At 56.2% G+C, this 26,897-nt stretch overlaps 1 protein-coding gene across 2 annotated transcripts; it reads left to right on the top strand.

The window, feature by feature from the left end:
• The first annotated feature begins 402 nt into the window (after positions 1-402).
• Positions 403-23,928, top strand: SETD1B (SET domain containing 1B, histone lysine methyltransferase). 2 transcript variants are annotated; one of them, XM_027956476.2, is made up of 17 exons: positions 403-642; positions 1,135-1,322; positions 1,561-1,659; positions 2,310-2,580; positions 4,618-4,730; positions 5,694-6,932; positions 10,484-11,311; positions 11,773-12,034; positions 12,118-12,452; positions 12,544-12,649; positions 13,438-13,923; positions 15,138-16,394; positions 17,227-17,393; positions 18,887-19,018; positions 19,105-19,224; positions 19,309-19,446; positions 21,286-23,928. In XM_027956476.2, the coding sequence occupies exons 2-17, from the start codon at positions 1,149-1,151 to the stop codon at positions 21,457-21,459; spliced, it is 5,901 nt and encodes a 1,966-aa protein (XP_027812277.1). In that variant the 5' UTR covers positions 403-642; positions 1,135-1,148; the 3' UTR covers positions 21,460-23,928. The 2 variants fall into 2 exon arrangements, with proteins under 2 accessions (XP_027812277.1, XP_042089977.1); XM_042234043.1 differs by lacking the exon at positions 403-642 and adding an exon at positions 783-1,022.
• Positions 23,929-26,897: the final 2,969 nt, after the last annotated feature.

Below are 26,897 nucleotides of genomic sequence, written 5' to 3'. Positions count from 1 at the left end.
CAAAACCAGCCCTTTCCCTTGGGCCCCCACGCGCCCACCTCCGGTCTTGGCAGTTTGGAAACAGTTTTGGAGGCCCGAGGCGCAAGCCGCGGCGGCCGCGGCTCGGAGGGTAGCCCCAGCCGCGGGAGGTAGAGCCCGGGGAGACCCCCCCCTCCCCCGCCGCCAAGCCCCCAACCTAAGTCCCAGCAGAATAAATAAATTAAAAGGCCTTCCCCTGGGGAGGGGGGAGGCAGTGTGGGAGCGCGCGAGTGAGGGGTGGGGGGCCGCTGGGGCCCGGGGCTTTGGCGGCGCAGCTGCCGCCGCCGGGAGAGTGCCTGGGGAAGCGGCGAGGAAGGAGAGGGGAGGAGGAAGAGGAGGAGGAGGAGGAAGAGGAGGAGGGTGAGCGCTCGGGTCGGGCTCCTTAGCGGTGTATTGTGGGATGTGCGGCTACTGGGAGCCGAGCCTCCGCCGCCAGCCGCCTCCCGGGCAGCAGCAGCAGCAGCAGCAGCAGCGGCGGCGGCGGCAGCAGCTCCGGGCCCGGCAGCCGCGGCGGCGGCGGCGCTCCCCCCTCCCGGCCCCCCGTCCGGCCGCTCCGGCCTCGGCTCCCGCGGGGGACACCATGTACTGGCTGGCGGCGCAGGGAGGCCGGCGCCCGGCGGGGATGTAAGCGCGGCTCGGGGAGGGAGAGGCCGCGGCCGGCAGCCGAGCGTCCCGAGCCCCCAGCCCCGGCCCCCGCTCCGGCCGACCGAGCGAGCGGGCGGGCGGCGCCAGGCCTGCCGCGAGCCCCGCGCCCGAGCCGGGCCGAGCGAGCGAGCGAGCTAGCGCCACGCCGGGCGGCCGGGCGGCCGGGCGGGCACCATGGGCCGGAGCCCGCGTCCTCCGGGTGCCCCGGGCCCCGCCAGTCCGCACCAGGGGCCCCCGGGAGCCCCTCGCAGCCGCTCCGAGACGGTGGCCGAGCGGGCGGGCGCCTAATTCTCCGGAAGGGTTATTCTCTCGCTCCATTCTTATTTTTGGGGGGAGCCAGCTCCTTTTAGGGCGCGCTGGTAAGGTGGGAGGGGGTGGGGGGCTGGACGATGTGATTCTTTAGCGTGTGTGTAGAAGCGGCCGCCGCCGCCGCCGCCGCGGCGGAGACGACAACAACTTGCTCGTTTTCAGGTTGGGTTAACGGCATGGAGAACAGTCACCCCCCCCACCACCACCACCAGCAGCCCCCGCCGCAGCCCGGCCCTTCGGGCGAGAGGAGGAACCACCATTGGAGAAGTTACAAGTTGATGATTGACCCGGCTTTGAAAAAGGGGCATCATAAACTGTACCGCTACGATGGGCAGCATTTCAGCCTTGCGGTGAGTAGCCGGCGCGCCTCCCTGTCGGCCCCCCCGCACCCCGCAAGCCATGCCGAAGAGGGTGGGGGCTGAGTGGTCCGAGCGGCCTGGGGAACCCCCCCTTCCTGACCATCCGGCCAACTGTCAGCCAGGTCCCCAGTCCTGGAGTTTGACAAGTGCCTGGAGAAGGGGGGTTCCTGTCCCTGACCCTGGGGAGTGAGACCAGCCCACCCACTCCGCCCCCCTTTCTTCTCCACAGATGTCCAGCAACCGCCCGGTGGAAATTGTCGAAGATCCCCGGGTGGTCGGCATCTGGACAAAAAACAAGGAGCTGGAGCTGTCGGTCCCCAAATTCAAGGTAGGACCTCCTCCCCTGTATCCCGCGCCCCTCCCCCCCTACTCCCCGAGTTCGAAAATAACGCCAGTCCTGACCAAGCCCAGCCGGATTCTGAGTTCCCGCCGTCCAGGGGCTAGGGAACTTTTGGCGGGGAGGGGGAGGTTGCAGAGAGAGGGGATGTCCCCTCTCGGCTACTGTAAACAGAATAACACTCGGTGAAACTGTAATCAAGGAGCTGATACAGTGTCCTGCCCGCCCAGCTGGGGGCTCCGAGTACCCACCTGGCTCCTGCCAGCCCAGGAGCTCGGCCCTGGGACCCGCCCCCCTTCCCGGCTTTGTGGCTTTAGGGGGACAGCTTCCTAGCCGGAGGGGTCGTCCCTGCCCAGGCAGCAGGGAGAGGAGGCCAGAGTTGGGGGGGGGGGTGTGGGGAAAGAGAAACTGTTTCTTTTTCCCCTTTCCTTTCGAACCCAGAGAACTTCCACGTTCCAAACGATTTAATCCTCCGCTTCCCGGGCCCGCCCGCGTGCTTTTTCCCCCCGCACCCCCCCACCAATTTTTTAAAAAATTTTTTTGCCCTTCATTGTTTTCAAAGAGCGGGCGAGTGGGAAATGTTCTGTTTTCCCTTCGGTTTCAATGTTCTCCAAACTCCCTTCCCCCTCGTCCCCTGCCAGATCGATGAGTTCTATGTGGGCCCGGTGCCTCCGAAGCAGGTGACATTTGCCAAGCTGAATGATAACATCCGTGAAAACTTCCTAAGGGACATGTGCAAGAAGTATGGGGAGGTGGAGGAGGTGGAGATTTTGTACAACCCCAAGACCAAGAAGCACTTGGGCATTGCCAAAGTGGTCTTTGCCACGGTCAGGGGAGCCAAGGAGGCCGTTCAGCACTTGCATAGCACTTCGGTCATGGGTAATATCATCCACGTGGAGCTGGACACCAAAGGTGAGTGGAGGCCCGCTCAGGACAGCCACCGCCGAGGAGCCCCAAGACCTGTCAGTGTGACTGCCTTCTCTCCCAGGGACCGTCTTGCATGTTGGGGAGCCCCTCAGTTTTCCTTGGGTACCCCCCTAAAACCTTATTTTTCTTTTGCCCCCCTCTTGAGGGTAGAGTCACGTGGAGCTAAATGTGTTGTCTGTTGCTAGGAGACGGAACTGTAATTTACCAAATGTGCCGGTCCTTGGCCACTGCACCCCTAGGGACCACCTGGAGGCTTCCCTACTGCTGACACCCCCGTGGGCCCCTCTCGGAGCCCTGGTGGCCTGGGTTTAGGCAGTCCCCAGTGTTGCTGTCTGTTAGGAGAGGAGACAGGGTTTGTTTATGGGGGGGGGGGCGGCGCTGAGGAGAGCCACGAGGCCGCCTTTAAATGTGCAAAGAGTACGTCTCTCCACTAAAAAAGTCCTCCTAAGGGGTTGGGGAGTGCCCCTCCCCCTCTTGCCGCCCCCTCCCCCTGGAAGTGGGAACCAATCTGGGCCCGGAGTGTGGTTTCATTGATAATGTTCCCGATAGAGCTGGGCGGGCTGCTCTGGGTGTTCAAGGGTTGACACTGTGTCTTCCCTCCTCTCTCTTAAAGAGACAGCATCACCTCCCAGGCAGCGGAATCCCGCTCTGCGCTCGCTCTGAGCCTCTGACGGCTGCTGGGAGAGCTGGGCTGGGGAAGCCATACCTCCCACCCTCAGGGTCCTGGGAGGCTTCTCCTCCGTGCTGACTGGGGGGCTTCTGGACCTCTGGGGCATCTCCTAAAGTTTGTCTGTGGCCGCTTAGAGTTCCTATAGAATATGGAAGAAAGTGCCAGGTGCTCTAAGGTCCAACCAGAGGTGACTGCGCAGACACTGTTGGGGTCTTTCCCACTGTCCCCCCCTGTGGGGGGTCCCGGGGGACCCTGCCTGGCCGGGTTTACGTGGGTAACTTCCAGGGGTTCTGTGAGCATGGGGTTTAGGAGCAACTGGGGCATACCAAACCTAAGACCTGAAAATCTAAATCTTCTTTTTTGCCTTTAATACTGAATACATGTCGACTGAGTCTCCTAGTCTTTGCTGGGGGGGGTGTGGAGGAACGCTGCTCCTGATTGGGCACAGTTACCCTACAAACTGTTGCCAAACCTGTCCCAGGTCTGAGCCTCCTCAGGGCACAGGCCATAGCCCCCTTCACTTCCCCTCCTCCTTTTGTCTCTGTCAAGGGAGACCCCTTGGGTGGTGGCAGACTTATCTTAAGGAGCAGTCAGCCCTCACCAAAATTGTTTAAGAAAAAAAAAAAAAAAAGGCCCTTAGAGACTGCCACTAAGTTTGTATTTCAAGAAAGAGACCGGTAAAGAGTAGCTCAAGGAATGTGTCTCCTTTGCATATGTAAGCAGCTGCCTCAGAGGGCTCTATAAATACCGATAATCTGGCCCCCTGGTCTGTCCGAGGCCTCTCTCAACTGGAGGGGGGCTGGGAATGGGGAGCAGCTAGGGTGGAGGGTTATCCGACAGGGGGACTGGGGACTGGGAGGCGGCCTGTGGGGTTCCCAGTCAGGCAGTCCTAGAGTGCTTTTACAGACTCTGTCAGTCACCTGAGAGGGCTCACAACAAACTGCCACTTCTGTGTCACTGGGTCTCCTTTTCACTTGCTACTGGGCCCTGGCTGTTAGATGGGAAGGCAGAAGGACGGGGATTACCTGACTGTGGAATGGCTGGCATGGCCCAGGTGACAGGAAGGGGCTTTGTGGTGGGGGTGGCATGTCTATATTTGGGGGAGTCCCGGTGTCATGAGACATTAAACTCTTGAATCTCAGGATGAGAGAAGCATAAAGTTTAGCCGCTTCATTGAACAGACTGTACCTCCCGAATGAGGTACAAAGAGAGAAGTGGGAACTTGGTCAGGGTCACTCAGCTTCCCAAGGCATGGGGTCCCAGGTACAAGGGGACCCACAAGGATGCCCAGCTGTGGGGGCTGCCCCATCCTGGAGCCTCACTGAGGCTTCCCTCCCTTGCCTTTTCCACAGGGGAAACCCGCATGCGGTTCTACGAACTATTGGTCACGGGCCGATACACACCCCAAACCCTGCCAGTGGGTGAGCTGGACGCTGTCTCTCCAATCGTGAATGAGACCCTGCAGGTGGGTGTGTGACAGTCCCACCTGTCCCCCACCTCCCCACCCCATCACCAGTTCCCCAGTGCGCCCCCACCCACCCCACTTCACCAGCTCCAGCATGGGACACCAGGACCCAGGAGGGAAAGGAGCCTGGCTGTGCCCACCACAGCTTCCAGTGGGGTGCACGGGAGGGTCCTGAAAGCCCTGTCTGCTGAAGCGCCCCTCTGGCCTGGCCACCCCCCTTCCCCTGCACATGCTGGGATTCCCACTAATCAGAGCCCATGTGCTTTCCACGCTGATCCTGAAACGGTGCTGTGTTCAGGATACCGTTGTCTGGTGTCTCATGGACCCCTCTGTCTCACCCCCTACCCCACCCCCGTTAACAAAAGCCTGGTTCGGGTCTCTCTTTCCAGAGCAAGAATGACTTCTCCCTCCTTCCCCAACCACTGCCCCCACCTGGACCACCCTCTCGCAAGTGGACCACTCTCAGGAGTAGCTTTTCCCAAGTGAAGAGTCTTTGCTTACTTGCTGATCAGCTGGGATGTCTATCAGGCACTTTACCATGTTACACTATTTAAAGCCTAAAATATCAAGAGGCTGGGGGAACAAGGTGGCCACCCCCTCACTTCCAAAACCATCGTTGCCTCCGCTACCTCTGCCTGGAAGGTCTTTGATTTCTGACGGCCTGAGGCAGGAAGGAAATCCCAGTGCAAACCAAGACATCAGGGTCTTATCTTTACCCTGCTTCAGGGATTAGGAAAAACCCTCAAGGTTCTCTGAGGATAATTGGCTACCCCAAGATTAGAGAAGGTGAGGCCCATCCAGATCTTCTTTAATCTCCTCTGCCCTCTCCGTTCACCATGCTGAGTGACCAGTTTGGCTCCGAGCTCCCAGGAAGATGGAGTGAGAGGGGAAAGCAGTCCCATTCTAGGGCATGCTTTTCCCCCCAGCGATCTCAGACCTTTCTCCCTCTTTCTCTCTTTCCAGCTGTCAGATGCCCTGAAGCGCCTCAAAGATGGTGGCCTGTCTGCAGGCTGTGGCTCTGGCTCGTCCTCTGTCACCCCCAATAGTGGTGGGACACCCTTCTCCCAGGACACAGCTTATTCCAGCTGCCGCTTGGACACACCCAACTCCTACAGCCAGGGCACGCCGCTCACGCCACGCCTGGGCACCCCCTTCTCGCAGGACTCGAGTTATTCCAGCCGCCAGCCCACGCCCTCCTACCTCTTCAGCCAGGACCCCACAACGACCTTCAAGGCTCGGCGCCACGAGAGCAAGTTCACAGATGCCTACAACCGCCGCCACGAGCACCATTATGTCCACAACTCGTCTGCTGTCACTGCGGTGGCAGGGGCCACAGCTACCTTCCGGGGCGCAGTGGACCTCCCATTTGGGGCAGTTGGCGGCAGTGGGGGCAGCAGTGGGCCCCCATTCAAGGCCCAACCGCAGGATTCCGCCACATTTGCCCACACTCCTCCGCCCACCCAAGCAACCCCTGCACCCGGAGTCGCCTTCAAGTCAGCTTTCTCTCCGTATCAGACTCCTGTGCCCCCTTTTCCCCCGCCCCCCGAGGAGCCCACCACCACAGCCCCCTTTGGGGCCCGTGACAGCAGCGAGTTCCGAAGAGCACCTGCGCCCCCACCCCTGCCACCTGCTGAGCCCCTGACAAAGGAGAAGCCTGGCACACCGCCGGGACCCCCGCCCCCTGAGGCCAACAGCATAGAGCTGGGTGGTCGGCCAACCTTCGGCTGGAGTCCTGAGCCCTGCGACAGTCCCGGCACGCCTACGCTGGAGTCATCGCCTGCAGGGCCGGAGAAGCCCCATGACAGCCTGGACTCTCGGATCGAGATGCTGCTGAAGGAGCAGCGCACCAAGCTGCCCTTCCTTCGGGAGCAGGACTCAGACACAGAGCTGCAGATGGAGGGCAGCCCGATCTCCTCCTCCTCCTCCCAGCTCTCCCCACTGGCCCCCTTTGGCGCTAACTCTCAGCCAGGCTTTCGAGGCCCTACACCACCCTCCTCGCGCCCCTCCAGCACTGGCCTGGAAGATATCAGCCCCACGCCACTGCCTGACTCAGATGAGGATGGTGAGCTTGATCTGGGCCTGGGGCCTCGGCCCCCACCGGAGCCGGGTCCCCCAGACCCTACCGGTCTTCTGGGTCAGACAAGTGAGGCGGCCTTGGACCTGGCTGGAGACAGGACCCCAACCTCAGAGAAGATGGACGAGGTACCACATTATGTCTGTCCGTGTCTGGGCTTGGTTTTGTCTGTCTTGTGGCACCCTCTTTCCTCCCTGAGGATAACTACGACACAGAAGCAACAGGGCTAGGACAGCCAAAATGACAGGTCAAAAATAAAAAGAATGTGCAGAAAGCATCAGGGGCCATGACTGAGCAGTTGATTTGGCTCTGAGCTCCCTAGCAGCTTTGGCAAAAAGGGAAACTTGACCTAGATCTGTTGCTCTCCATGTTAGGTTATGGGAAGTTGGGACTTTTCTGGGGGATAAAGTCTGAATTGAGCTTCTTTGGTTGAAGTCTGCTGAGATCCCAACTGATGGTTTTGGGTCCCCTCCTCTGTTGGGTGGCTAGGGCCTGGTCAAGACTAGTCCTGACACTCAGGCAGTTATGGGGAAAGGGAGTAGCCAGAGTATTCTGCTGAGCTGGGTCAGGTGGGAACTCTGGAGCTCTGTCTCCTAGTACCTGGTGCCCTCTGAAGAGACTGGAAACCACATGGGGCAAGGAGGGCATTGAAATTTACCTTCTCCCTCTCCCCTGACTCCAAGAGTTTCAGGGGGAGGGCCACAGCCAGAAGCAGGCAAAGCTGACCCCACCCATCCACCCACCCTCTGCCTATCCACAGATCTTCATCTGGGGTCTCTCTGCCCAAGCTCCATCCTCAGGATTAGCATGAGGGATGCTGTCTGCCACATTCTCTTGTGGGGAGGATTAAGTCATCTTCCTTGGCTCTGTTCCTACCCCCTCCTGGTCCAGGCACCTGCCCTGGCCCTCCTGGAGACCTGCTTTGGAACTTGTGAGCCTGAAAGGCATGAGCAGCCAGGAGCATAGACGGAGCTCTGTGCCCCTGTGGGTGGCGGGAGGAGGGGCCCTCCCTCCGTCCCAGGTCCTTTGATTAGGCCGATTTGGCTGCCTCAGGGAGGAACAGAGAGGAACTTGGCTTGCCTGGGAGGGGACTGCAGGTGGCCAGGGCTCCTGGGGGCCTCCAGGCTGATCTGGCAAGTGGTTTCTGGCGCTAAGGGGTTCAGGCAGGGAGAGTTGACAGGTGTGCAGAGGTCGGGGGGCTACTGGCTCTGCCATCCTTTCTTCCGGAGGTTAGGGGATGTTTGTTTACCATGCTCACTTGCTGATCCAGGGCTAGGAAGCCCAGAGTAGCTGGAGGGAATGGGCTCTCCCACCGGGTCACTGGAGGAAAGGAGAGACTGAGGCCCAGAGAGCTGTGGTCCGGGAAGCCCGGGGACGTCAGTCCAGGGAAGCCCGGGAGTACGGACAACCTCTAAGGTGGCCCTCGGGAGCCCCCTGCCGGCAGTCGGGAGAATGGCTTCCGGGCCCCTCCGGACCAAACCTAAGGGATTCCCAGCCTACGCTGACCAGGCGGGAGAGCAGCGCGAGGGGGCACTCCCTATCTTCACAGAAGCTGGTGGTTAGAAGTTCCGGTTCCAGGCCTTAAGCCTTGAGCCTCGAGTCCCACCTCTGTCACTTACTGGTTATGTGACCTTAGGGAAGTCACTTTCCCTCTCTGAGTCTCAGTTTCATCATCTGTGAAATGGTGGGATAGTGAGAGTATCCGCCTCACGCCGTCTCGGCTTAAGTGAGGTGCTGCACGAGGAACTCCAGGAACAGCTCGAACTGATGCCCAACGCTCAGCGGCTAGTTCCCGCAGGTTCTCGCCCCCCCGGACGTGGGAGGGGCGGAGGGAGGGGCAGGGCCTCGAGCTGGAGCGCGGACCCAGGTCTCCTTGTGATTGGCTGGCAGCCGGGCTGGGGTTAACCCTCTGCGTGCTGCGCCTGCCTCGCAGGGCGCTGTCCAGGACTGATCTGGCGCAGTCCCTGAGTATCAGGCTGCGAGCCTGCCAGTGCCTCCCTCTCAGCACGAATGTGGGACCCTGAGAGGCAGCGAGAGTATGTGTGTCTGTAGAGGGGACAGAGTAACAGCCCAAGCTTCCTTCTGCTGCCGGAGATTTAGTTTTCTTTTTCTCCCCGCCCCTCCATATCCCTTTGAACCCCTCCTCTTGCCTGTAGGTCTGACCTTTGGCCTTCTAGCCTGCACAGACCCCCACCTCCTCAACCTTCAAATGCACTCCCTGTCTCTGGCAACCTGCAAAGGCTCTGTCTCCCCAGATGGCACCTGAGCTACCTTTTCGCCTCTGGTCCTGACACAGGAGCCTGGGGGCAGTCCATTCCTCCTCTCCCAACCCCTGCTCTGCCTTCTTGCTCTGCCTCTGTCCTGTGGACACCATGCCCTGCTCCCGTTCCAGGCCTGTGCACCCAGCTCCCCAAAGCCCCAGGCCTGAATGTAAAGCCAAGTCACGCTTGGCTCCCCCATTGACCTGGGACCACTGTCCTGGATTCCCACGGCAGCCCCAACCCCTCACTCAGCAGGCATCCTGGGCTCCAATTTCAGCCCTTTTTCTGACCAGCGCCTCTTGGGCCGGTGATTTACTTGTGTCTCTCTGAAGGTGTTTTCTCACCTGTCAAGAGATTGGAATAGAGCCCTTCCTCATGAGATTATGGTACAGATAAGAAACACGAGATATTGTGTGCTCACAACACTCAACCCCACCGCAGCCTGTACAAAAACTATGTGAAAGGAATAATTAAGGAAAACATACAGACTTATCTCCTTTTCATGCACCCTGACTCCTGCTAAAGCTTCTCTCTCCCTTGCTTCTGTCACCCATGCCAGGCCCTCTCTGCCACAGTGTAGACTGCAAGCCAACTGGGAATAAAGGCTGGTGAGCCACTTCCTGGTTGGAATCTCAGTGACTGTGTAGCCTTGGGCAAGTTACTTAAGCTCTCAGTGTTCCAATTTTCTCATCAGTAAAACTGGTGATAAACACCTGCGTTGCAGGTTTTCTGAGGGTTAGCTGAATGAACATACATAAAATGCTTAGAAAGGTGCCTGCCAATAGGAAGGGCTATGTGCTAAGTTGCTTCAGTCATGTCTGACTTTTTATAGCCCCATAGACTGTAGCCCACCAGACTCCTCTGTCCATGGGATTCTCCCAGCAAGAATATTGGAGCAGGTTGCCATTTCCTCCTCCAGCAGGGAAGGGCTATAGAAATGTTACTGTATTATCTTCTCTGAATACAAATTGAAACAATCTTTCAAATTGAAACAGAACTTTTTCCTTCTTCATGCCTCACTGCCCCCTTCTCTGCTTTTGTTTTCGCGGCAAAGGACTATATATTTCGCATTCATCCTAGTCAACCTTTGCCTCATCCCTCTAGAAGTTCAGCTCCAAGAGAGCAAGTTTGTCTGTCTTGTTCACCACCATGTCCTCAGCACCTGAGACAATACCTGGTATACAGCAGGTGCTGAGCAAATGTTTGTTGAGTGAACGAATGAATGATAACCCTATGAGGCAAGTACTATGATGCCCAACATACAGATGGGAAGACTGAGAGAGGTTAAATGACTTGCTCAAGGCCACATGGCTGGGACGGGAAGGGACCAGGATCAGGACTGCAGAAGCCACGTTGCTCGCTAGTCTTGCAGAAGGCTACCTCTCTGACCTTCTTCTCTCCCCTTGCTCTCCCTGCAGGGGCAGCAGTCCTCAGGGGAGGACATGGAAATCTCAGATGACGAGATGCCCTCGGCCCCCATCACCAGTGCTGACTGCCCCAAGCCCATGGTGGTGACCCCAGGGGCCGGGGCCGTGGCAGCTCCCTCCGTGCTGGCCCCAACCTTGCCACTGCCCCCGCCCCCTGGCTTCCCTCCACTGCCACCACCCCCACCCCCGCCCCCACCCCAGCCCGGCTTCCCCATGCCCCCACCTCTGCCACCACCACCGCCCCCGCCACCCCCAGCCCATCCAGCTGTGACAGTGCCCCCTCCGCCCCTGCCAGCCCCGCCGCCTGGTGTCCCACCCCCACCCATTCTGCCACCACTGCCGCCCTTCCCACCAGGGCTGTTTCCCGTGATGCAAGTGGACATGAGCCACGTGCTGGGGGGCCAGTGGGGCAGCATGCCCATGTCCTTCCAGATGCAAACGCAGATGCTGAGCCGTCTGATGACGGGCCAGGGCGCATGCCCCTACCCCCCCTTCATGGCTGCCGCAGCTGCAGCTGCCTCTGCTGGGCTGCAGTTTGTTAACCTGCCGCCCTACCGGGGCCCCTTCTCCCTTGGTAACACTGGCCCAGGCCGCGGGCAGCCCTGGCCACCCCTGCCCAAGTTTGACCCATCAGTGCCGCCACCAGGCTATGTGCCGCGCCAGGAGGACCCGCACAAGGCCACTGTGGATGGCGTCCTGCTGGTGGTGCTCAAAGAGCTCAAGGCCATCATGAAGCGGGACCTGAACCGCAAGATGGTGGAGGTGGTGGCCTTCAGGGCCTTCGATGAGTGGTGGGACAAGAAGGAACGGATGGCTAAGGTGAGTGGGCAGCACGTCCCCTTGGCGGGGGGGGGCTGGCAGGCCAGAGGCAGGGACCTGGCCAGGCAGCCTTTGTCGTCCGCAGGCACCTTAGCGGAAACACCACCACGTAGACTCTCCAAACAGAATAGTGTGTTATTTTGTGAAACCAGTGTGTCTGTGACACAAGTGTGTACTTACTATGTGTTTCTCTTGGATTCCAATCTCCAAAACTCCAGAGCTCCTGCCATGTAATAGCTTCTCAGCCATAGTAATAGCTTCTCAGGTGAGGAAGCTGAGGGTCAGGGAAGCGGAGTGTGGTGCTGGTGCTGAAATGCACCATGAAATGCAGTAGGTTCCAGAAAAGGAAGTGCCCAGTTCAGGCATGGCTGTCACTGTGGAAAGGATGGCAGGCTACTCGGGGGACAGGGTTGGTGGCCGTACTCTAACCACACTGACCTCCCCCTCCTCTCGTACCCCAGGCCTCGCTGACCCCGGTGAAGTCGGGTGAGCACAAAGATGAGGACAGGCCAAAGCCCAAGGACCGCATCGCCTCCTGCCTGCTGGAGTCCTGGGGCAAGGGCGAGGGCTTGAGCTACGAGGGGCTGGGCCTCGGCATTGGGCTGCGTGGGGCCATCCGCCTGCCCTCCTTCAAGGTCAAGAGGAAGGAACCACCGGACACAGCCTCGTCTGGTGACCAGAAGCGGTTGCGACCCTCCACCTCTGTGGATGAGGAGGACGAAGGTGGGGCCTTGCCGGGTGCTGAGACCGCCTCCTTCCCTGCGCGCCCCCACCCGGCTCTGATCGCCCTCCCTCCCTCCCCGCAGAGTCTGAGCGCGAGCGGGACCGGGACATGGCTGATGCCCCCTGTGAGCTTGCCAAGCGGGACCCCAAGGGCGTGGGCGTGCGGCGGCGGCCAGCCCGGCCCCTGGAGCTGGACAGCGGAGGGGAGGAGGATGAGAAGGAGTCGCTGTCAGTGTCGTCATCCTCATCAGCATCCTCGTCCTCTGGCTCCTCGACCACCTCACCCTCATCCTCAGCCTCTGACAAGGAGGAGCGAGAAAGCACGGAGGAGGAAGAGGAGGGGGAGGGCGAGGACGAGGGGGAGGAGGGCCCCGGGAGCCAGCTCTCCTCCTCCTCAACCTCATCCATGTCAGATAAGGTATGATATTGTTCGGGCTTGGGGAGGCCTGGGGAGCTGGGCCAGGCGAGGGAGCCCTTCGGCTCACCTGTCCAGCATTCCTCTCCCCTAGGATGATGATGATGAAGACAGCGACGACCGGGATGAGTCTGAGAATGAAGACGAGGACACAGCCCTGTCAGAGGCGAGTGAGAAGGAAGAAGGGGACTCAGATGGAGGTGAGTGTGGCTTCTGGCCCAGCCCAGGGTCCCTCTGCAGAAAGCAGAGCCTGCACAACAGTCAGCAATACTGAAGGGGTAGGGTTTCTTGACTATGAAGAGTGAAGTCATTAAAACACAAACACAGCCTGTCGTGTAATTCCCTTTTTATGAGATGTCCAGGATAGGTGAGTCCACAGAGACAGAGAATGGGATGGTGGATGACATCACCGACTCAATGGACATGAGTTTGAGCAAACTCCAGGAGATGGTGAAGGACGGGGAAGCCTGGTGTGCTCTAGTCCATGGGGTCACAAAGAGCAGACACGACTGAGCGACTGAACAACAGTGGAGACAAAGAGTAGACTAGTGGTTGCTGAGGTCAAGTGGTGGGGATAGAGGGGTGATCGCTGAAAGGAACGAGCTGCTGCTTGAGCTTGTGAAAATCTTTTGGGACAAGATAGAAATGTCAGTTGTCCACATTGTGAAGGTGCTGAATACCACTGCGTCATCTACCCTAAGATGGTTAGGGACACACACACACACAGACACACACACAGACATAGACACACACAGACACACACACGGACACACACACAGAGACACAGACACACACACAGACACACACAGACACACACACACACAGACACACACACAGACACACACAGACACACACACACACACACACACACACCACCTACCCGGGGGCCACGTTCACCCCAGTGCCTCCTGTTTTGAGCCCTTTGGTGACGCCTCTGGCTGGGGCACAGCAGATAATAACAGGGCCCCTGCCTGTGTCCCCCGTGCAGAGGAGACAGTGAGTATCACCACCTCCAAGCCTGAAGCTGAGTCCTCCAGTGAGAGTTCTGAGTCATCTGACTTCGCATCAAGCTCTGAGTCTTCTTCATCATCATCCTCGGAAGATGAAGAAGAGCTGCCAGCTGGGGAGGAGGAAGAAGAGGAGGAGGAGGAAGGGGAGGCAGCTGCAGTCGAGAACATGGCTCCCGCTGCTCCTAACGAGGACTTTGAGAGTGAAGTGGTCACAGGAGTGCCCACAATGGAGTCACGGGGCCCAGAAGAGGAGGTGGACATTGAGGCTGAGGACGAGGCCCCTAAGGAGCAGACCCCGATGCTGGAAGAGCCCCCCTTGCCTGTGAGTGTCGAGGAGCTGGCTGGCTGCAAGGAGCCCCCCAGGGAACCAGGCCTGAACCAGGAAGGGGCCAGGTTGCTGTCTCCAGAACCCCCTGCAGGAGAGAAGGAGGCCCGGCCCCTGCCATCCCCAGAGCCCACCCCAGGTAACCCTTGCAGCCCATGGGAAGGCGGTGGGAATAGAAACAAGATGTCTTTAACCATCAGAATGAACCAGGGCTCCACTGTGCCATCACTTAAACTTACTTATCTGTAAAATGGGATCAGTGGGACCTTCCCCCGTAAGGTCACACGGGAGGATAGAGAGAGATGACTTGCCAGTACGACGCTGGGCGCCTGCTAGACTCCAAAGGGAGGTCTGCTGCTGTCACTGTTCCACACTGTGTGTCCCTGGGGTCTGGTCCCTGGACCGCTAGCCCCATGAGATCCTCCCAAAAGAGGAGGTGTGGTTGTGCATGGTCTTTTAGTGATAGGCAGGCAGAGAATGCCTCTGGGCCCTGGGCACCTATCACCTGAAGGGTGCTGGGTGGGTTAAAAGGGGCTGTGGGCACTGCCCCCTCTACCATCTTGGTGGAGCTGCACAAAGCACGTGAAAGGCTCTGGCAGTGCCGTCCAAGAGAACTTTGTACAGTGATCAGCATGTTTTCTCTGCCCTGTCCAGCCCTATAGCCACTAGACACAGCATCGCTAAGAGCTTGAGAAAGGGGGAGAGTGCTGCTGTGGGACAGAATTTGTAATGTGGATTAATTAAGTTAACATAAACTACTATAGCCACATGTGGTTAGTTTGTACCTCTAATAGTCCTTAAGGAGAGCAACCCGTTGTATTTTGTTTAAGTTTTTTATTTGGCTCTAGAACCACAGATCTTTGCAAATTGTTAAACATATTTGTATCTCCTATTTATATCTCCTTTATGGTTTTAGGGACTGATAATAACAACAGTGGACCAAAATGGGCAAAAATATCATCCCTCCTGGAGCTTATGCTCAGGGCAGGTTGATAGATGACAGCTGATAATTTAGAAAACATATTAGGTGACAGTGGAGAAAAGTGCTAGGAGAAAACCTTAAAGGCTCTGACAAGTCGTGCAGAAAAGGGACTTGTTTAATTTTATTCAATAGCGGAGCTCATTTTCTTGGTCCATGCTCACCGGAACACCATTCTAAAGACAGTGTCAAGGACGCCAGCTGTGTCTCCTGCACCTTTGATCGACTCCCAAATCCTGCTGTGTATCTAGGAATCCAGAGGATGCGAGTACCTACCCAGAGAGATGTCCATGGCACAGTAGGGTAGCATGAGGAGGGCACAAGGGCCGTTTGAGTCAATAACTAAGGTCTGCTTTCTGCCTACCGCTCTGCAGAGGACAACCTGGAAGCGGAGCCTGAGCCCCCGGCGCTGCTCTCTTTACCACTGCAACCACCATTGCCGCCGCCTCGACCACCTCGGCCACCCAGCCCACCACCAGAGCCCGAGACCCCAGACCCCCCCGTCCCATCCGTCCCTCTGGAGCCTCCCCCTCATGAGGAGCAGCCCCCACGTACTCCGAGCCTCTGTGGCAGCCTGGGCAAGTCCCAGAGTGCCGAGGCGGTGCCGGCCACGCCGAGCGGGGAGCCCTTGCCGACAGCTGGCAGTGGCGGCCTGGCCCTGAGCTCCCCGCAGCTGCCCGGTAGCCCCTTTTCCTATCCATCCCCATCCCCCAGCTTGAGCAGCGGGGGCCTCCCAAGGACACCTGGCCGGGACTTCAGCTTCACACCCACCTTCCCCGAGCCTGGGGGGCCCCTACTTCTGCCTGTCTGCCCCCTCCCAGCTGGCCGGCGTGATGATCGGTCTGGCCCCCTGGCCTCCCCGGTGCTCCTGGAGACAGGCCTGCCGCTTCCTCTGCCTTTGCCCTTGCCCCTGCCCCTAGCGTTGCCTGTACCCGTCCTGCGGGCCCAGTCACGGGCCCCCACCCAGCTGCCACCTCTGCTGCCTGCTCCACTGGCCCCCTGCCCACCCCCCATCAAGAGGAAGCCGGGCCGGCCCCGGCGATCCCCGCCAGCTGTGCTCACCTTGGATGGGCCTTTGGTCCGACCGCCAGGAGGGGCTGCCCTGGGCAGGGACCTCCTGCTTCTTCCTGGCCAGCCACAGACCCCTGTCTTCCCCAGCACCCATGATCCCCGGACCGTGACCCTGGACTTCCGGAACGCGGGGATCCCAGCCCCCCCACCACCCTTGCCCCCTCAGCCCCCTCCACCCCCACCTCCACCACCTGTTGAGCCCACCAAGCTGCCCTTTAAGGAGCTAGAGAACCAGTGGCCTTCCGAGGCTATACCTCCGGGTCCCCGTGGGCGTGATGAGATCTCCGACGAGTTCATGGCCAAGGTGCGGGGGTCCTGGCGCCGGCCACTGAAGAAGCGCCATGAGGACCTGGTGGTCTCAGCCTCGCCCGAGCTCTCGCCACCGCAGCCTCTCTTCCGGCCCCGCTCAGAGTTTGAGGAGATGACCATCCTCTATGACATCTGGAATGGTGGCATCGACGAGGAGGACATCCGCTTCCTGTGTGTTACCTACGAGCGGCTGCTGCAGCAGGACAACGGCATGGACTGGCTCAACGACACACTCTGGGTCTACCATCCCTATATCCTGCCAGGTGGGGCGAGGGCCACACCTCCTAGGACACGGGTCTGCCCCACCTCTCTGGGCGGCATCTCTTACGAGGGCGCATGTCACCAGCACTTGTGGATGGTGTCTGTGTGCTGGCTCTGTATGAAGTCATCTCTGCCTTTTGTGCCAGAGTTAAGAGGTCTTGGGGCCAAACATAACAACGTGATTGTACAACATAACAGAAGCGGGGGCTGACAGAGAGCTCACTCTTCCTGGCTCCCCCTCATCAGCTAATTTAATCTTTCCAACAGCCTAGGGAGGTGGGGGCTATTATTATTTGCATTTTACATATGAAGAAACTGAAATTGAGAGAGGTTAAGTTACCTGCCCAAAGTCATGCAGCTATAAAGTAACTGAGTGGAGATTTGAACCCAGGTAAATCTGGTTCCAGAATCTGGGCTATTAATCACAATGCCCCCATAGTCAGTTGTTAGCACAACCCAATGAAGTTGGTGCTATCTTTATCCCTGCTGTACCAAACTAACACACTGAACATTTATTCTGTGTCAGGAGCTCTACTAAGCATCTGTAATCATTCCAGGGGGCATCATAATTATCCCAATTTGCATATGGGGAAACTGAGGCAGAAGGTGGATAAGAAACATACTCAGGACCATGCAGCTAGGTACCTGACAGAGCTCTGATCACAGTGGAGTTGGGCAGTGGGCAGCTTCAGGGAGGTGGCCTAAGTGTGGGTGGTAGAGCTGGGTGTCATCAGCGTCCTGGAGATGGGTCTAAGGATAAGGCCAGGCCTGGGAAGATGGGGCTGTCTAAGAATGTCCATGTGGCCCTTGACCCACACCCACCCACCAGCCTCTCTTCAGCTAAGAAGAAGAAACGGGACGACGGCATCCGGGAGCACATGACAGGCTGTGCCCGCAGCGAGGGCTTCTATACCATCGACAAGAAGGACAAGCTCAGATACCTCAACAGCAGTCGTGCCAGCACCGACGAGCCCCCCACAGACACCCAGGTAGGGCCACCAGGTGCCCACCCACCCAGTAGCCTCCCAGGCTGGGCAATGGGTAGGGGCCCTCCTGGAAAGGGTGCCAGGCAGCCAGAGCAGTTGTGGAACCAGAGGACCCGGCTCACAGTGCTTGTGGAACCAGAGGACCTGGCTCACGGTGCCACTCCACTGGGTGCTCAGGTGTGAGAGGTGAGGTGAGGTGAGCGGCGGGAAGAGGAGAGACCATGAAGGGTCTTCGTCAGGATGCAAACAGTATTGAACTGCATCTCCAGAAGTTACCTTCATCTTTTTTTAAATTCAGCAAATAAATTGGGTAGGTTGGGCATGGGGGGCTGTGTGGGGAAAAGTGGATGCCTTTGAAAGACTTAGCAGGATCATTAGAAAGTCTAATGGATGGGACTGGGGGCTGACTGGAGGCAGAATGGCATGACGCTGCTGGGTCCAGCGTGGGGCACTGGGTAACTGGATGCCAAGCACAGAGGTGAGAGGGAAAGTGGGACTGTTGTGTTGGGACAGCTTTAGTTCTGGGGTTTGTGGAACATCCAGGTAGCGAGGTCAGATAGACAGTTAGATGTATGGGCACAGTATAGAGCCTGGGAGGGGGACTTCCGGTCCGAGGATTTAAATTTAGGCATCATCAGGATGGAAGCCTTAACCAAAGCCTGCAGCAGGGATGAGCTGACCTAGGGAGAGTGCCTGGAGGGGAATGAAAGTCCAGGTATTAATGGCGGGGACAGGACCAGAAAAGCCAAGAGAGGGAAGAGATGCAAGGGTGTTGGGAGGAGTTGTGATTTCAAATGAAAGCCACGGGTTGTTAGGGTAGGTAAATACTCAACATCTTTACTTTTTAAAAAGTTATTTATTTATTTGTGATGTTTGACTGTGCTGGGCTTTGTTGCTGTGAAGGCTTTTCTGTAGTTGTGAGCAGGGTGAGTGCTCTAGTTGTATGCTCAGGCTTCTTATTGCAGTGGCAGCTCGTTGCAGAGCAGAGGCTCTAGGGCGTGTGGGCTTCAGTAGCTGGCACGTGAGCTCAGTAGTTGCGGGTCCTTGGCTCAGGCTCAGCAGCTGTGCTACAAGGGCTTAGGTGCTCCCTGGCATGTGCGATTGAGCTGTGTCCCCTGCATTGGCAGGGGAACTCTTTACCACTGAGCCACCAGGGAAGTCCCCGATCACTATCGTCTGTCCAAGAAGCAGAGATGCTTCAAATCTCTAATTGAGAAGAGAAAAGATGACAGGAGTGAAGCGGATGCTGTTTCGTTACATTTAAGATTAGAGGAACTTGGGCACGTTCAGATTGTGACAGGAAGGACCCAGGTGGAGGAGAGGTGGCTATTAGGACAGGACAGGCATAGGTGCGCCCAGAGCAAGGAAGCTGGGCCCACAGAGCTTAGAGTAGGGTCGCCAAGGACGACAGCACACAGGTACCGTGGTCTGTGAGGCCAGGTCGCCAGACGGCCGCACTCCTCTCTGATCCGTCACCCGCTGCCCCACCCTCCTAGGGCATGAGCATTCCCGCGCAGCCGCACGCCTCCACACGGGCAGGCTCAGAGCGGCGATCTGAGCAGCGGCGCCTGTTGTCTTCCTTCACTGGCAGTTGTGACAGCGACCTGCTCAAGTTCAACCAGCTCAAGGTGAGGCTGGACCCCACCTGGGGCGGCCGGGGTAGCCCTGGGACCAGAGGCCATGACTCTTACCCCCATCTCTGCCCCTCCCCTAGTTTCGGAAGAAAAAGCTCAAATTCTGCAAGAGTCACATTCACGACTGGGGCCTGTTCGCCATGGAGCCCATCGCGGCCGACGAGATGGTCATCGAGTACGTGGGCCAGAACATCCGCCAGGTAAGCACTGCCGGGCAGGACAGGTGTGGGGGCGGGGCCGCGGCTACCCCCGCCCCGCCCGGACTGAGGCCCCTTCCTGGCCAGGTGATCGCGGACATGCGGGAGAAACGTTACGAGGACGAGGGCATCGGTAGCAGCTACATGTTCCGGGTGGACCACGACACCATCATCGACGCCACCAAGTGCGGCAACTTCGCGCGTTTCATCAACCACAGCTGCAACGTGAGTGCGCGCCTGGGGCCACGCCCCTGGGGACGTGCGGGGAGGACCTGGAAGCCGCTGGCGCAGGAGCCAGCGTGGCCTGCTTTCCAAGCGTGGGGCCCACGACTGGGGGCTCATCAGGGAGGAGGCGGTGTGATGCCTTGTCTGAGGAGCCCTTCTCTGACCTTCAGTTTTCCCATCTGTCAAATGGCCCTAATGAGACCAGAGGTGTTCCTGACATGGTCCATACTGTTGATAATTGCAGAGTTCCTTCTCCCTGCTGGGTTTTTTCTGTGCCTCTGGGGTTAGTGCTGGCCAGTCGAAGTTTCTACAGTGGAGGAAGTACTCTGCGTCTTTGCTGTCCGCTCCTGTACACATGTGGTACTGAGCACTAGAAATGTGTCCAGTGTGGCTGAGAAACTGAGTCTTAAATTAACTTAAAGAGACACACAGGGCTAGTAACAGCTGACATGGCATGAGTCTGGGGTGTTGGAGTGGACGTTGATATCAGGGTTGGTCCTTTCATGGAGACAAGCACAGGGAGCTTCAGATGGGAGGTCAGGTACTGCTGTTGTGGGTCAAGTCTTGGCATTGCTACTTAGTGAGTGACCATAGACAGGATACTTAATGTCTTGCTACTTCAGTTTCCCAAGCTGTAAAACCGGGATAATCACAGTCCCTTCTCGTAGGTTGTTGGGAGGACCAAGCGTGTTACTGAGCACAGGCCTATACAGACACAGTGGGCTCTCGGTACATGCCAGCTCACAGCATGGTAACTTGGTCATTCCCTGGGGCCGGTGGGGACTTCGCTGAGAGTCTCCTGTGAAAGCCTGAGGGATGAGAGGGAATTACCTGGGTGCAGGAGTGAGTGAAGTGAAACCTAGGGCAGGGAGGGAGGGAGAACACCTCTCCAAGGGGCAGAGAAAGGGAGGTTGGCAGGGTGGCTGGTGGCTGGGTCACTCAACCTTATAGGCAGAGCTGAGAAGTTTCTCTAAAAGCTGAGACAAGCTACTGATCGGGGGTGACAGGATTTGCTGTCCCTTTGGAAAGACTTCCCTAGCAGTTGGGGCAGGAGTGGAGTTATTCAGAGCAGAGACAGGCAGCAGGGACTCACTGGAGTCCAGGCCCATGGTGGCAGAAGTGAGAGGCCCTGTAGATGGAATCTGCTGAGTGTGGTAGGCCAGATCCAGCACTGCTGGAGGGGAGGCGAGGCAGGGGAGGGATGCTTGGGCCACTGGGTGAGTGGAATGGTTACTCCCTCAGTTTGAGTTCACTGAACCAAAGATGTCTCCTTGAGCTGCCAAAGATAGGATATCAAGCGGATAGTTGGATCTGGGGGTCTGGAGCACAGGCCAACCTTTTTGTAAAGGGCCAGGTAGTAAATGTTTTTGGCTTTATGACCCAGAACATCTCACAGCTGCTAAACTATCATTGTAACAAAGGCAGCCACAGGCAGTGTGTAATAAATGAGGGCAACTGTGTGCCAATAAAACTTTATTTGCAAGAGCAGCCAGCTAGGGGGTGGAGTTTGCTGATCCCTTCTCTAGAGCTGTGGAGTAGGGCCTGGGCTAGAAATATAAATTTGGGGTCATCTACAGTATAAAAGAAAATTGAATATTTCCCTAGGAAATAATTTGTTATTATTACAATCACTTAACGTCAGAGGCTAGGGGTCTTTCTCTGCCCGATGCAGGAGCCAAGGCTGAGAGCAGGTGACCAGTGGGCACTGGGGTTGTGGGGCCAGGGCGTCTGGCCTTGAGCATGGGGTTCGGTTGAGTTTCAGGGAATGCAGTCCGAGAGGGCCTGGTTGGGGCCCCAGGTAGGTCAGCTCACCGTCCCCCACTCCCATCCCACCCACAGCCCAACTGCTATGCCAAGGTGATCACGGTGGAGTCGCAGAAAAAGATCGTCATCTATTCCAAGCAGCACATCAACGTCAATGAGGAGATCACCTATGACTACAAGTTCCCCATCGAGGACGTCAAGATCCCCTGCCTCTGTGGCTCTGAGAACTGCCGGGGGACCCTCAACTAGGCCGGCACCCGGGGTTGTCAGCCACCCCGGCTCCCAAGCGTGGACCCTGGCTCTCTGGGGCCAGGTCCCACCTCCCACCCCCATTTCAGGTGCTGTCCCTCTACCCAGTGGCCGTGCCAGGGCCTGGCACCCCCAACACTACCCCCCAGGTCCCACCGCAGCTCCGGCCCCTCAGTGGGAAAGGGCTTCTCTGTCTCAGCCCGTGTCTCCTTCATTTTATTTTAAATGCTCCTTTCGGGACTTTGGTTTAGCTCCGATGTAAATGTCTTCCCCCACCTTCTCCCCTTCATCCACCTCTTTCCCTCTGTGTTTTCTCGTCCTGTCCTGCCCCTCAGCCTCTTCCCATGAATGCTGCTATGTTGTTCTGTCTTCTCCTTTTCTTTTCTTCCTCTTCATAAGAAAAGACATTTTAACCGTTGAAATGTGAAAGCAGAATCAGAGAGTGGGGACCCCCGGTGGGGGCTGCAGAGGCCTCGTTTGATTGTGCGTCGGCCCAGGCCCACGTACTGGAACCCTCCAGGCCTGGGCGCCAGGCCAGGTGCTGCAGAGGAGGAGGTCAGGCCAGGCGGCTCTGACCTCAGAACACTACGGAAGGCCCCCTCTCTGCTGGCGGACTCAGTGAGAAGAAGACCCCCCCCTCTTTCCCATCCCCTCCTCAGTCTGTTCCTTCCCCAGCAGCCTGGGGGTGCCTTCCCCCTGCCACACACGCCCTCCAGCAGACCCTGGGGGAGCCAAGCTGGCCCCAGGCAGGAGTTTCCCCTCCAGGGCTCTCCGTGCTACCCCACACCCGCCATCCCCAAAATCTTGGGTTCAATGTTTACTTTCTCATTCGAATGCCAGCAACGAGGGAGCCTCCAGGAGGCCCCAGTGTGAGCAGGGGGCACTGGAAGGGGGTTATTTATTCTCTCCGGCCCTCACCTTCACCCAGGGGGAGAGATACACCTCCCAGGGAAGGCGGGTCCCCCAGTCCCGCCACTACGGGTGTCTGACCGAATGCGTGTGGCATTTTTTTTTAATTTGCTTATAAGCTTCACCTGCTCGCCCCCAGCCCATAGAGCCTGACTCACCCTGCCAGCAAGCCCTCACCCCAGGAAGTCAAGAGCATATTTATTTTCGGAGTGAGAAGATGTATTTCTCCCAGAGAAAGGAATATCTTGGAAAAGATTTAAAAACTCACAACTAAGTCTGACAGGTTTTTTTTTTTTTTTTTTTAACCCTTTATATCATCCTCTTCCAAGTTCCTTTCCATGGATTTTTTTTTTTTTTTTTTTTTTTTGTGCGTGTATAAAATCAAAACGAAGGGAAAAAAATAAGTTTTTGAAGTTCAGAACCGACTTCTGTACATAGGCTGCCATAAAGGACTTTTTCTCGGGAACATTGTTTCTTGTAGAAACACGTGGGAAGACTTTTTTGCTTATTTCTTTGTACTTCCAAAAAAAACCACACACACACACACACACAAAAGTCCCCCGCACCCCAGAAAGCAAAGCAGGCATGTAAATAATTTATGGAAAGTGACTGCTGTGACCAAGAGTCATCCTCAGCAAGACGGGAGCGCTCCCCGTGGGGCCGCGCCACCTGCGGATGCAGGCCCGGAGCCTCTGGTATCTCAGCTTGTGTCAAGCTTGTTATCATGTAAATTCTGTACAAAGAATTGTTATTTTTCTCTCTCTCTCTTTTTTTTTTTTGTCGTTGGTGGTTTTGTTGTGTTTTTTTTTTTTTTTTTCTTCACCCCAACCCCTCTCTGAGACTATGCCCACTGGTTTCAAGGTCGATGAAATCGGTGGCATGAAGACACAGAGAGGGACCTGGGTACAGCGGCAACCTTCTCTTCCTTTTGCGGTTTTCTGCCTCATTGTGCAACTGAGGAAATATTTATTTTTCACATAAGGAAATGTGTAGTTTGTAGAGATGGCTGATTTAAGTTACTTCTGCAGTCCCCAAGGGGCTGGCTTCAGTCTGTCCCCTCCTCCCATAAAAGAAGTGGAGGTGGGGGATGTGAGGAAACCAGGGTCCGGGGTCCTGCATCACCCCTCACCCTGGCCTCACCTTGCCCAACCAGCCTTCCCTAAGGGCAAGTAAGGGCCTGGGCCCTCCCTGTCCGCAGGAACCCCTGTCCCACCCCTGAAATGGCTTGCGATAGCCAGAAATGTGTCAAGTCATTTTTCTTTCAATGCCTTCATTTTCACTGAACAAACTTGCTTTTCAAGAGTTGGGGGTTTCTGCTTTTTCTTTTTCTTGTCCTTCCCTCCCTCTTCCTCCAGCCAAGAAGAGAATCCATAAGTTTTAGGGATGTTTGTGCATATAGACTCTCATCGTATGTAACTTGTTTTGAAGAGAAGTGTTTCCGTTGTGGGTGTGTCTTGCTGTAAATATTTGTTCATATTTTTGTGAATTCAATACTATGTACCATTGTATTATAGTAACTTTTATAAAGCAAACCATAAATATACTGACTTTTCTTACAGATACGCCGTCTCTCTTGCTCTCCTGTCTGCCTCTCTTCCTCCTCTCTTTCTGTAGGGGGCATACCGTGCTCACAAGGAGTGGGTGCTTACTGGGCTAGGGGTTGGGGTTTGATCCCTGGTCCGGGGAACCAAAGTTTGCATGTTACAACTAAGAGTCCACGTGCCAAAACTAACACCCAGCAAGAAAGTTGCTCAGTCATGTCCAACCCTGTGACCCCAGGGTCCATGGGATTCTCCAGTCCAGAATACTGGAGTGGGTAGCCTTTCTCTTCTCCAGGGGATCTTCCCAAGCATACCCCCCCCGCAAACAACTTCTTTAATAAAAGAATAAATGTTATGATAAAGAAAAAATAGCTAGCAGAAGGTGGTGTCAGGGGGAAGGAAGTAAAGTTTTAAATAGGTAAGCCCACTTACCTGACATGTGAACAAACCACAAAGGAGATTAGGGAGTCATCCCTGTAGAGATCTCGGGGAAAGTTGTTTGAGGCAGAAGGAACAGTGAGTGCAAAGGTCCTGCGGCAGGAGCCTGCCTGGTATGTTTGAGGACCAGCAAGGAGGCTTGCATAGCTGCAGCTGAGTGACAGGAAGGGTGAGGCAAGGAAATGATGTCTGAAAGGTATCTCATGGGGGAGGCAGATGCTGTAAGGCCTTGCAGGGCAGCACAGGAACATGCCAGGGTGTCCAGTTCAAGGCTCAACAAAAGACATTTCCAAATCTCAGTTTCCTTCATGTTCCCTCTTCAACCTGCTGCTATATTTTCCGCCTTGATCAATGGCACTTCTATTCCATACCTCCACCCACCCACCACTGCTGCCGCTGGTTACCTAATCTCAAAGCCTGGAAATCTAGACTTCTTTTCCCTCACCTCCCAAGGCTGATGGTTCTCCTTCTACTATATTCTTCAAATTCATCCACCCCTCCCTCTGCCCCTTAGTCCCACAGGCAGAGTCCTCTCTTCACTTCATCTGCTGTGGGGGCCGAAAATGGAGGCTCAACTCCATACATCTGCATGCACAGGGCACATGGGGCTGTGCTAGAGGGGAGGAAGTGCCAGGTAGACTCAGGCGAGAGCCCCTCACCCCTCTCTAAAAAAGAGCAAGCACATAGCACTGATGTGCCAGCCACAGTGTGAAACATCTTTGACGTTAAACTCACAGTAGTGCAAGCGCTAGGAGGTATTATCCCCATTTAACAAGTGAGGGAAACTGAGGCACTGAGGGACCAAGTAGCTTGCCCAAGGTCACATAGCTAGCAAGCAGCTGATGTAGGTATGAACCCAGGTAGTCAGAAGCCCGAGCGCACCTACAGCCTGTGCTCCTCAACAAGAGAAGCCACCGAAATGAGAAGCCCACCCACTGCAATGAAGAGTAGCCCCTGCTTGCTGCAACTAGAGAAAACCCTTACAAAGTAACAAAGACCCAGTACAACCAAAAAGAAAAAACCTGCCTGGTTGTCCAAGTAGAACCAGAATCTTAGAATTTGTATGTGAAATATCCCAATCTTCTGAAATGTTGACTTGAATTTGTTGAAACCAGGCAGATGATATAAATACATCTGTGAGCCAGCTTTGGCCCATAAGCCACCAGTTGGCAACCTCCTGTGTCACAGAATTTTCCTTCTTTGCATAAACCACGGGGAAACGGGGAGTGTATTTTTAACCAGCAGCACAGGCCTGGGAGCTGCCATTGTTCCTCGGGTTTCTCACTGCTGTTCTTTTCATTCCTGAATTCATAGTCCTAGAAGCCCGATTTTCTATAACCTGACCCCCCCCCCAAAAAAAAGTCATCCCAACTCCTTCATTATATCAACTGCAATGTTTTTGCTTACACCGGCTTATAGTTTTGATCTGACTCCTCCTCAGTGGGGGCTGTCAAGCATCAGAAGCAGAAGAGATCCTATTTGCCCCCATCTCCTCTTCTCTGGTTTTGAAGAAAATTTTCCTTCCAAGTGTTTTAGGACCAGTAGCTCCTTTCCCAACTGTATCATTACTTTGCAAGGGCCATTCATTCACACCTGAGTATGAACCAGCCTCTTTCCAAATGGAATGTACACTAGGATCAGGGCTCGGGGGAATGGGGCTGCATTTGGGAGTGGGGTTGGGGGCACTAGGGTCTGCCTTTCTGAGTGTGTGCTCAGTTGCTGTGTTGTGTCTGACTCTTTGAGATCCCATGGACTGTAGTCGGCCAAGCTTCTCTGTCCATGGGATTTTCCTGGCAAGAATACTGGAGTGGGTTGCCATTTCCTCCTCCAGGGGATCCTCCTGACCCAGGGATCAAACCCTCGTCTCTTGCATCAGCAGGTGGATTCTTTATCACTGAGGGTAGAGGGCAGAAGCTGAAGGGCTCAGATCCCTCCTACCGGCTCTCACATCAGGAGCCAAGTCCCATGGTTGAGCAAGTATGATGCCCCCAGGTCCTTTAGCCAACACCTCTCTGTCCAGAAGTTTGGGCTTCAGGCAGCAAATTTGAAGACAGTTCATCCTTAGAGATCATAACACCATTGGACAGGATGCTGCCAAGCAATGTTGAACCAAGCGATGTCTTTACCCTTGCTGTACCTTTCTCCTAGGATGCTCTTTCCCCAGAGTTTCCCATGGCTGCTTCCCAAATATCACCTCCCAGAGAGCCCTTCCCTCGACCGAAATTGGCCCTCCCTCCGACCCTTACCTCTACACAAGCTCATCACTCGCTTTATTTTCTTTTTGGCTCTTAGGAATAATGTTGCTATGATCCTTTGGGTATGAGTTTTTGTGTGAACAAGTTTTAATTCTCTTGGGTAGATACCCAGGAGTCAAATTGCTGGGTCATATGGTAACTCGACTATTAACTTTCGGAAGAACTCTCCGAAAGAACTCTTCGGAAGAACTTCAGCATTTACCACAAAAAGACATTGTCTGTGTTTTCCTTTAGAGTGTAAGCCCTCTTCACTCTGGTTCCATAACTCCCCTCCAACCTACTTGGTCCTACTTAG

The sequence above is a fragment of the Ovis aries genome, chromosome 17 (assembly GCF_016772045.2).
Source record: "Ovis aries strain OAR_USU_Benz2616 breed Rambouillet chromosome 17, ARS-UI_Ramb_v3.0, whole genome shotgun sequence".
In the NCBI taxonomy this organism is placed as follows: Eukaryota; Metazoa; Chordata; class Mammalia; order Artiodactyla; family Bovidae; genus Ovis; species Ovis aries.
Note: the sequence above shows the minus strand (reverse complement) of the source record. Positions and strands in the feature narration are given on the sequence as shown.